This window comes from Mobula birostris, chromosome 2, assembly GCF_030028105.1.
Source record: "Mobula birostris isolate sMobBir1 chromosome 2, sMobBir1.hap1, whole genome shotgun sequence".
Classification (NCBI taxonomy): Eukaryota; Metazoa; Chordata; class Chondrichthyes; order Myliobatiformes; family Myliobatidae; genus Mobula; species Mobula birostris.
The window spans coordinates 26,495,988-26,506,814 of record NC_092371.1 but is presented as its reverse complement, the minus strand read 5'-3'; the positions used below and the strand labels follow the sequence as shown (position 1 = coordinate 26,506,814).

At 45.1% G+C, this 10,827-nt stretch overlaps 1 protein-coding gene across 1 annotated transcript in view; it reads left to right on the top strand.

Annotated features, from left to right (window-relative positions):
- The first annotated feature begins 253 nt into the window (after window positions 1-253).
- Window positions 254-10,827, top strand: part of rae1 (ribonucleic acid export 1) — a 30,579-nt gene continuing 20,005 nt past the window's right edge. Inside the window, exons 1-4 of the mRNA XM_072239032.1 lie at window positions 254-444; window positions 2,000-2,091; window positions 4,588-4,692; window positions 10,531-10,623. Of these exons, the coding sequence (XP_072095133.1) occupies window positions 2,008-2,091; window positions 4,588-4,692; window positions 10,531-10,623 (282 nt within the window). The 5' untranslated portion in view covers window positions 254-444; window positions 2,000-2,007. The remainder of the gene's footprint in view (window positions 445-1,999; window positions 2,092-4,587; window positions 4,693-10,530; window positions 10,624-10,827) is intronic.

The window sequence follows — 10,827 nt, the reverse complement described above, 5'->3', positions numbered from 1 at the left end:
CTCAGTCGTGATCCTTTTATCCCCTCCTCGGCCCCACAGCACTGCCATCTCCCAGTAACCTTCGATGCTGTGTCGAATCAAGAACCTGTTAAGCTCTTTTGTATATATTTTTACCATGAATAAAGTTATTTCTGAAAACAGAAGAATAAGATAAATGCATATTTAAAACCTCCACGCGGGGCAGCGCGCCGGTAACACTTGGTGGAGAGGTTTCGTTTTGAATCCGGAAGTACAATCGCGTTTGTTGCGCCTCCCGTCCGTCCGTCCGTCCGTCAGCCTGCGCCCGCTGAGGATCATCGGCAGTTTGGCACAGCCTCGGGGCCAGGTGAGCGGCGGCTCGGGGAGGCGGTGCCCAGTGGTTGGTGATCGGAGTCCAGTGACCCGAGACCCGGGGAGCCCGGCCTAGAGGCGGTGGCAGTCACTTTGCGTGCATCGAGCAGCCAGGTGGGTGAATGGGCAGCGGTCGGGGGATGGGGAACAGGAAAATGTGGGCTAAATCTCGGGTCATCCCCCAACCCAAGACCCTCAAATGAGCACCCCCCCCAGCCTCAGGCTCTCCCTGCTGGCCTCCTCAGCACCTCCCCACCCCTCTTTCCATTCCCAGGCCCACCCTGCCCTTCCAATCCATTCCAGCCCCCCGTCCCTCTCCCTCCACCAACCCGCCCCACACCTCCTCTCCCCAACCCCTTCGTCTCCCCAACCCCTTCCTCTCCCCAACCCCTTCCTCTCCCCTACCCCTTCCTCTACTCTCCCCCTCCCCCCTCCCCCCTCCCCCCTCCCCCCTCCCCCCTCCCCCCTCCCCCCTCCCCCCTCTCCCCTCCCCCCTCCCCCCTCCCCCCTCTCCCCTCCCCCCTCCCCCCTCTCCCCTCTCCCCTCCCCCCCTCCCCCCCTCCCCCCTCCCCCCCTCTCCCCCCCCCCTCCCCCTCTCCCTCCCCCTCTCCCTCCCCCCTCTCCCCCTCTCCCCCTCCCCCCTCCCCCTCCCCCCTCCCCCTCCCCCCTCCCCCTCCCCCTCCCCCCTCCCCCCTCCCCCCTCCCCCTCCCCCCTCCCCCTCCCCCTCCCCTCCCCCCTCCCCCCTCCCCCTCCCCTCCCCCCTCCCCCTCCCCCCTCCTTCCCCCTCCCCCTCCCCCCTCCCCCCTCCTTCCCCCTCCCCTTCTCCCCTTCTCCCCTCCTCCTCCTCCCCTTCTCCCCTCCTCCTCCTCCCCTTCTCCCCTCCTCCTCCTCCCCTTCTCCCCTCCTCCTCCTCCCCTTCTCCCCTTCCCCCTCCCCTTCTCCCCTTCCCCTCTTCCCCCTCACCCCCCTCCTCTCCCCCCTCACCCTCACCCTTTCCCCTTCCCCTCTCTCCCCCCTCCCCTCCATCCCTCTGGCTAGCCACCCCCCACCCCCTCCTCCGGCTTCCCCTCCCTCTTCCAAACCGCCCTACCCCCTCCTCTCCTCCTGCCCCCTCCCCCACCCCTTCCCCCCTCCCCTCCCCCACCCCACCCCTACCCCACCCTACCCCTACCCCTACCCCTACCCCTACCCCACCCCTTCCCCTCCCCACCCCTTCCCCTCCCATGCACACAGGGCTTTCAGCTCAGCAGATCTCTGTGGCTATTCATACTCCATCAAGCTTCTGAAGCAGAGGTTCCCAACCTTGATCTGTGATGCCCTTGGAGAATGGAGTGTGCAGGTGCAGTGAAGCACACCATCAGAATTAATTGACATTGAGGTAGTTATATTGGAAAGTTCACAAAAATATTGAAAATATATTTTAAAAATAGCTTGTCTTGCAGCCATACGAGGAGCCCCCTGTCATGTCACCAGGCAGTGGTGAGGCAGAAGAGCTGGTCCCATACTTGCAGAGTAAAATCAACTGGAGCTTCCGTTTGGGAATGTTACAAGCTTAAGAATTCAAGGCTACAGCAAGCCTTGTCATAGATGACAATGGTTACTGGACACTGTTCTATTTTAAAATGCTGCTATGATCATCATCTGACATCAAAATATAATTGTTCACAGAGTCTAAAATGAGCCTGTTTGGAACAAGTACAGGGTTTGGAACAGGGAGCATGTTTGGAGGGACAGCGACAGACAACCACAATCCTATGAAGGTAAGTGCGGCAGAAGGAGCTGAAAAACAAAAGTGCTGCAAATATACATCAAGTCATCATTTCTGCTGAGAGGTGGTTGACCTACAAAGCTAACTGTTTCTCTTCCCACACTGCTACTTGTTTCATCGAGTATTTCCAGTGTATTTTTATGCCCTTGTGCCTTCCATCTCTTTGAAAGCAAATACCGAAAAAAGCTTGGCAACAGGATTCACAATTAATTTTTCTGCTGTTCTTTTCTGGTACACACAATTTCCTTCCCCTCAGTTTTCTTCCTGCCTTTGCCCTGAATTTTCGTCTTCCTCTTGTAGCTTGTCCTCCCTGAGTAGGTCTGTACATGTCACTAATTTCCAATTCACATCAAACTGCTGACTTGCCCCTAGCTTGTTGATGTGACTGATTCCTTTGGTGCCTTGTTCCCATTTTCAAATTGCTTCTTTTAACAAAATAATATTCTTGGTCTATCTGTCCTTGCATAATATTCAATTTCCTGTACCAGAACCCTTGGATCCATGCCCAACTTTCCAGCAGACCATATTAGAATCCCTCCATTCAAATTTCTAACCCTCATAGCACTGAAGTGAGCCCTTTTAAAGTAAAATAATTATATCTTTCTCTCTGGCCATAATAAACTATCCCTCCTCATCTGCCTCAGTTTAGCTGCAGCCACAATTGACTGCACCATTCCATTCCGAGGATTCTCTTCCTCCATCCAGCTGGGACTGACTCCTCCCGATTCACCAGAGCCTCTGCAATGGTCCTTCCTGTCACTCCTGCTTGTACTTCGAAAGGTTCTGAAGGATTTGTGCTCTGCTTCTACATGTCTCATTTGCCCACTGGTGACACGTTTCAACTAGAAGCGTCAGGTTCCATGACGGGTTTGCTTTGGTTTTGCCTCAGTTCAGCCACTGCTTGAACTTTATACTTGTCACTCTTGCCGCCGAATATGATTATTGCATGGACTGCCCTCCCACCTTCTACCCCTGAACTTCACTCTTTAAAAACACTGCAGTCCATGCTCCCTAGCTATGCATTTGTTGGTTTACACTGGCACATATGTCAGCTTAATTTCCTGTCCTTGTCCTTGTGTTCATTTCTATTTTGTAGGGATGTTCTTGTATTCTGAGGCTGTGTTCTCTGATCCTAGACTGCCCCACTACAGGAAACGTCCTCTCCACATCCACTCTATCTAGGCCTTTCAATGTTTAATAGGTTTCAGTGAGATCCCCCCCTCACCCCCACATTCTTCTGAATTCCAGTGAGCACAGGCTCAGAGTCAAACACTCCTCATAGGTTTCAGGACGCTCTCCAACGCCAGCACATCTTTTCAGCCCAAAACTGCTCTCAATCCCCCAACTGAAGGATGACCAGCGTCTTATAAATCCTCAGCATAACCTCCTTGCTCTTATATTCTGGTCCTCTTGAAATGAATGCTAACATTGCATTTGTCTCCCTTACTAATGCCTCAACCTGCAAGTTAACCTGTAGGGAATTCTCCCTGAGGACTCACAAGTCCTCTTGTGCCTCTCAGTTCTGAATTTGCCCCTTATTTATTTATTTCTCAATTGATTGAGATACAGCACAGAACAGAATCTTCTGGCCCTTCAAGCAGTGCTGCCCAGCAAACCCCGATTTAATGAGTGACTTACCAACTGGTATGTATGTGGACTGTGGGGGGAAACCCACGCGGTCACTGGGAGAACGTACAAACTCCTTACGGACAGTGACGGGAATTGAACCCGTGTCGCTGGTACTGTAAAACGTTGTGCTAACCACTATGCTACCATGCTGCATGCACCTTTGTTCCTACACTTTGCACCTTAGTCTACACCTTTGTTCCTAGAGTTACACGGTGTCAGTAAATGAACATCTGGACATGGAGTCTGGGGGCTGCAAAGAGGATGCCTTGCTTTAGATGGCTGATTACAGTTCAGTAAAGTGGAAGCTAGGAAGATGGTAGGTGAGGTTGAGGGTGTCCCATTATTGCAAGGAAAGTCCAGAATTGGGAAGCTTCCACTGTGGCAGGAAGTTTCTAAAGACTGAAGATGAGCACGGAATGAGAAGGACCCAACACAAACATCAGGGAGAAGATGCTATCAATAATTTTAGAAGTTCTTTTCATTTGAAATTATCCAACTGAATCATGAAAATAGTTTGAAAGCATTGTATATAAACGTGCATGGACTTCAATTTTTGATTTATTATTTATTAAGGTAAGCAAAAAACTTTAAAATTAAATGGAGAGTGATTATTGATCACAAGTTTACATTCAAAAGCTAGTTTTTGGAGCAGAAGAATGGTGTGAGGGGTAGTTAATGGAGCTTTTACCTTCAATGCCATTTAGTTGAAGTGAGGAAAGAAAGAGCACTCGGGTTCTGAAGAAGGTGTTATTGTGGGGCGGTGGAATGCACCTCAGTTTTCGTTCTGAAATGGAGCAGCCTGTTTTTGCTGACAGTATGTGTATTGTCATGCCCAAATGTAATCAGTTTGCTTTCACAGGATATTGAAGTGACATCTCCTCCTGATGATAGTGTCAGCTGCCTGGAGTTTAGTCCCCCTACGTTACCAGGAAACTTCCTGATCGCTGGATCCTGGGCCAATGATGTGAGTAATAGATTGTGCTGGTGATAAATTTACTTAGTGATCCTGCATCTCCTACAAGTGTCCTCTTTCTTCACTATCTTATACACTGAGATTCCACCTTATTATCCTCTAACACCATTCTATATTCTATCATCACAGCTTTTGGGAAAAGCAGGTGCTGGTTATTGCTTAGCAGAATCAGAATCAGGTTTATTATCACTGGCATGTGACATGAAATTTGTTAACTTAGCAGCAGCAGTTCAATGCAGTACATAATCTAGCAGAGAGAGAAAAAAAAATAAAACATAACAATAATAAACAAGTAAATCAATTATGTATGTTGAACAGATTTTTTAAAATGTGCAAAAACAGAAATACTGTATATTTTTTAAAAAGTGAGGTAGTGTCCAGAGCTTCAATGTCCATTTAGGAATGGAATGGCAGAGGGGAAGGAGCTGTTCCTGAATCGCTGAGTGTGTGCCTTCAGGCTTCTGTATCTCCTACCTGATGGTAACAGTGAGAAAAGGACACTTGATAATTTCAGCTCCTGCAGACTTTTATTTCTTTACATCATCCCATCTCAATTTCCTTTTCCTTGGCTGTGTCATTCCTGCACCTCAGCACACACCCCTTTTCCCTGGCTGTGTCCCTGCTTCACGCTGCCGAATGTCCAAATTCGCCTTCCTGCATGAGGTTCTTTCTTGCTGCACAAACTGCCTTACCAGACTTCTCGAAGCATTTTTTTGTTTGTCTTAATATAGATTTCCAGCATTGACTCAAAATATACATCTAATTCTACACATGTTAGAAGGGAGTTATTAACAAGAGTATTGAGGATATGGCTTCATATTGGGATTTGTTTATCCCATGTACATTGAAACATGCACCCTTTGCATTAACAGCCAATACACCCAAGGATGTGCTGGAGAAAGGCTAACTTTGAGGAGATGTGAAAGGACTTAGAAGGAGTGGATTGGGGCAATTTGTTTTATGGGAAGGATGTAATAGAGAAATAGAGGTCATTTAAAGATGAAATTTTGAGAGTACAGAATCTTTATGTTCCTGTTAGGTTGAAAGGAAAGGTTAAAAGTTTGAGAGAGCCATGGTTTTCAAAGGATATTAGAAACTTGGTTCAGAAAAAAAGAGAGATCTACAATAAATATAGACAGCATGGAGTAAATGAGGTGCTCGAGGAATATAAAGAATGTAAAAAGAATCTTAAGAAAGAAATTAGAAAAGCTAAAAGAAGATATGAGGTTGCTTTGGCAAGTAAGGTGAAAATCAATCCAAAGGGTTTCTACCGTTATATAAATAGCAAAAGGATAGTGAGGGATAAAATTGGTCCCTTAGAGAATCAGAGTGGACGGCTATGTGTGGAGCCAAAAGAGATGGGGGAGGTTCTTAGCAATTTCTTTTCTTCGGTATTCACTAAGGAGAAGGATATTGAATTTTGTAAGATAAGGGAAACGGGTAGGGAAGTTATGGAAACTATGATGATTAAAGAAGTAGTAGTACTGGAGCTTTTAAGGAATATAAAAGTGGATAAGTGTCCGGGTCCTGACAGGATATTCCCTAGGACCTGGAGGGAAGTTAGTGTGGAAATAGCAGGAGTTCTGACAGAAATATTTCAAAAGTCATTAGAAACGGGGATGGTGCCAGAGGATTGGCATATTGCTCATGTTGTTCCATTGTTTAAAAAGGGTTCTAAGAGTAAACCTAGCAATTATCGGCCTGTGAGTTTGACAAGTGATGGAACGTATTCTTAGAGATGGCCAGTTAGAAGAGTGGGCTGAAAGATGACAGATGGAGTTTAATGCTGATAAGTGTGAGGTGCTACACTTTGGTAGGACTAATGAAAATAGGACATACATGGTAAATGGTAGGGCATTGAAAAATGCAGTAGAACAGAGGGATCTAGGAATAGTGGTGCATAGTTCCCTGAAGGTGGAATCTCATGTGGATAGGGTGGTGAAGAAAGCTTTTGGTATGCTGGCCTTTATAAATCAGAGCATTGAGTATAGGAGTTGGGATGTAATGTTGAAATTGTACGAGGCATTGGTGAGGCCAAATTTGGAGTATTGTGTACAGTTTTGGTCACCGAATTAGAGGAAGGGTGTCAACAAAATAGAAGATTTACTAGAATGTTACCAGGGTTTCATCACCTAAGTTACAGAGAAAGGTTGAACAAGTTGGGTCTTTATTCTTTGGAACATAGAAGGTTGAGGGGGGACTTGATAGAGGTATTTAAAATTATGAGAGGGATAGATAGAGTTGATGTGGATAGGCTTTTTCCATTGAGAGTGGGGGAGATTCAAACAAGAGGACGTGAGTTGAGAGTTAAAGGGGAAAAATTTAGGGGTAACATGAGGGGGAACTTCTTTACTCAGAAAGTGGTGGCTGTGTGGAACGAGCTTCCAGCAGAAGTGGTCGAGGCAGGTTCGACGCTGTCGTTTAAAGTTAAACTGGGCAGCTATATGGACAGGAAAGGAATGGAGGGTTATGGGCTGAGTGCAGGTCGGTGGGACTAGGTGAGAGTAAGAGTTCGGCACAGACTTCAAGGGCTGAGATAGCCTGTTTCCATGCTGTAATTGTTTATGGTTATATGATACCACAAAAGTGTCGCGATGCCAACATAGTATGCCCACCATGCCCGGCAAAACAACACAAAACGCAACATACCAACCGACAAAGCAACAAGTGCCAAATAAGCCCTGTTCCTCATGACTAATATAACTCATAACTAAATTAGGGCAATTTATTGGGATTTTGCAACGTTTATAATTACAGAAAATATAATAGTGTTCAAATTGAGGTCTTGGTCACAGGATGCACAGATACCAATCCCGGCAACTTGAGGAATTTTAGTACCATGCCTCAATTTATTTCTGGGTTGACTGTGTCTAGGAGGAGCAATGGCTCCTGGCATCTGATTTAAAAATACGGTCCTGTGGATGGCAATTGTTTACTGGTTACACTGATTTAACTAGAATGAAGGAACACACTCATTATAATGCGACTAGGACATTCAAGGCTAACGTTTGGAGAAACTTGGAATGACGCACGTCAAGCCCAAAATGGGTACAGTTATATTGAGAGATACGGATCTGACCTGAGTTTGGTCATGGTTGTTGGAAAGACTCTTAAGGCTAAGTGACTTCATTGTGTTTCTTCTTCCTCAACAGACTAGCAATTCAGTGTGTATTTCCAGTCATCATTTTATCGCCTCAGGAGTATGTAGATTAATTTGCCAGTCAATCGTGTATATGCTGATTTAACTTAATCATGCACAAGAGTCTCAAAGTCTACAGAGATTCGGTATGTCATCAGAAACCTTGGCAAACAACTATAGATATGTACTGACTGGCTGCGTTACGGCCTGGTTTGGGTACACCAATACCATTGAGTCCAAAAGGTAGTGGATTCGGCCCAGTACATCACAGGTAAAACCCTCCCAACCATTGAGCACATCGACATGAAACGTTGCTGTAGGAAAGCAGCATCTATCATCAAAGATCCTCACAACCCAGGCCATGCTCTTTTCTTGCTGCTGCCATCAGGTAGAAGGTACAGGTGCCTCAGGACTCACACCACCAGGTTCAAGAACAGTTACTACCCCTCAACCATCAGGCTCTTGAACAAAAGGGATAGTTACACTCATTCTATTTCTGGTGTTCCTACATGGTCTCACTTTAAGGACGCTTTATCTTGTTATTTCATGCTTGTTATTTATTGGTATTTATATTTGCATTTTGCATAGTTTGTTATTCATTGATCCTGTTTACAGTTACAGTTCCTCAGATTTGCTAAGTATGCCCACAGGAAAAGAACCTCAGGGTTGTATATGGTGACATGTATGCACTCTGATAATAAATTTTACTTTGAACTTTTTATCTTTCTATGTTTTGTTTCTTAAAAGACTGTGACAAGTGATGTCTAATCATCAGCTGTTTTATGCTTTGTGCCAATTTCCAGTCTTAGAGTTTTGCATGAACTAAACAGTGATGCCAGATTGATTAATCACTGCACACATCAATGTTTGAAAAGGGCATGCATAACTGCAGGCAGATTCCGGCCAAATACAGATGGAGCTGCCTAAGGCAGAATTATTCTCTAATAACAAGGTCAGGTGCCGTCTGCAGCCTGTTACATGGAGGGCTATCACCCGGCCCTGAGAGCACAGCACCAGAAGGAAATACAGTATCTCACTCTATGCCTTATCATTAATTCCCTTTGCTCTTGTGCATTCTTAAATATAATCAGCATAAAAAGGATTGACCAGTAAATAATCTACATGATTCTATATATCCACTGTTGGGATCACTTATATCAACAGGGACGTCGTTGGTATTTGTCCAATTCAGTTAACATTTTGGCTTTTTGCGGAATCTTCCGTGTTTTCAAAGTTCAAGGTAAATTTATCATCAAAGTACATGAGTGGCACCATATATAACCCTGAGATTCATTTTTTTAAATGAGTATATTCAATAAATCCAGTAACTGTAATCGAATCAATGAAAGACCAGTCACAGGGTGGACAACCAGTGTGCAAAAGACGACAAAATGTGCAAATACAAAAAGAAAGAAAATAAATATTGAGAACATGAGATGAAGGGTCCTTGAAAGTCAGTCCATAGTTTGTGGAACAGTCCAATGATAGGGCAAGTGAAGTTAAACCCGTCTGGCGCTGGAGCCTGATGGTTGAGGGGTAATAACTGTTCCTGAACCTGGTGGTGTGAGTGCTGAGGCTCTTGTACCTCCTTCCTGATGGCAGCAGTGAGAAGAGAGCATGGCCTGGGTGGTGGGTGTCCCTGATGATTGATGCTGCTTTCCTGTGATAATGCTCCATGTAAATGTGGTCATTGGTGGGGAGGATGGACTGGGCTGTATCGACTACTTTTTATAGGAATTTCTGTTCAAGGGCATTGGTGTTTCCATAATAGACTATGATACAGCCGGTTAAAATATTCTCCACCAGACATCTATAGAAGCAAATCAAAGTTATTGATGTCATGCTGACTCTTCGCAAATACCTAGGGATTAGAGGCACTGCCATGCTTTCTTCATAATTGCTCTTGTGTTCTGAGCCCAGGAAAGGTCCAAAAATTTTTAACATAGTAATTTACGGTTGCTGACTCTCTCCACCTCTGATCCCCAGTGAGGACTGGCTCTTGGTCTTCTGGATTATATTTTAATATATACATTAAATAGTTAAATTAAATAAGAGTAAGAGGTTGTTGTGCCACCACTCAGCCAGATTTTGGACCTCCCTCATTTATGCTGATTCTTTACCATGTTTTATTCAGCCAATAACAGTGATGTCTTCAGCAAACTTAAATATGGCATTGGAGCTCTGCTTAACCATGTGGTCGTAATTGTAAAGCGAATAGAGCAGGGGGCTAAGAACAAGCACCTTTCACGCTTAACCCATGAGCTCTAGTTGTAGTGTGACCAATCTCAGTGAAAAAAGCCTGCTTGCATTTACCCTGTCCATAATTTTGTATACCTCTATAAGATCTCCCTTCATTCTCCAGCTCTCCTCACTTACTCAACCTTTCTAACTCAGGACCTCAAGTCCTGACAACATCCTGGTAAGTTTTTCCCATACTCTTTCAATCTTATTGATATTTTCCCTGTAGGTAGGTGACCAGAATTGTACACAATACTCCGAGTTCAATGTCTCATACAACTTCAATTCGTTTCTAGTTCATTGGTTCTTCGTGAGCTGTTTATCCCAGACAGAAATAACACCCCCCCCCCCATGCCAGTTATTTCAAGGATCAATGCTTTCTGTTGTTCGAGCTTAAGTTGATGGACCATCATAATTATTGCCACTATTGAACTCTGTTTATATTTTGCAAGGTGCGTTGCTGGGAGATTCAGGATAATGGGCAAACTGTTCCAAAGGCCCAGCAGATGCACACGGGTCCTGTGTTGGACGTCTGTTGGAGTGATGTAAGTCGATTTATTAACTTACTTTTTCACTGCAAATTTCTTTTGCTCTGCATCTTTGAATAGAGGTTCTAATCTGGAAAACTGTTAGGAAATTTCCTATACTCTCTTCTCCCTCCTCGCTAGCAGGTTCATTATCAGTGTTTATAGGACATGAAATTTGTTGTCTTGCAGCAGTAGTACAGTGCAAACACATAAAAGTGCTAT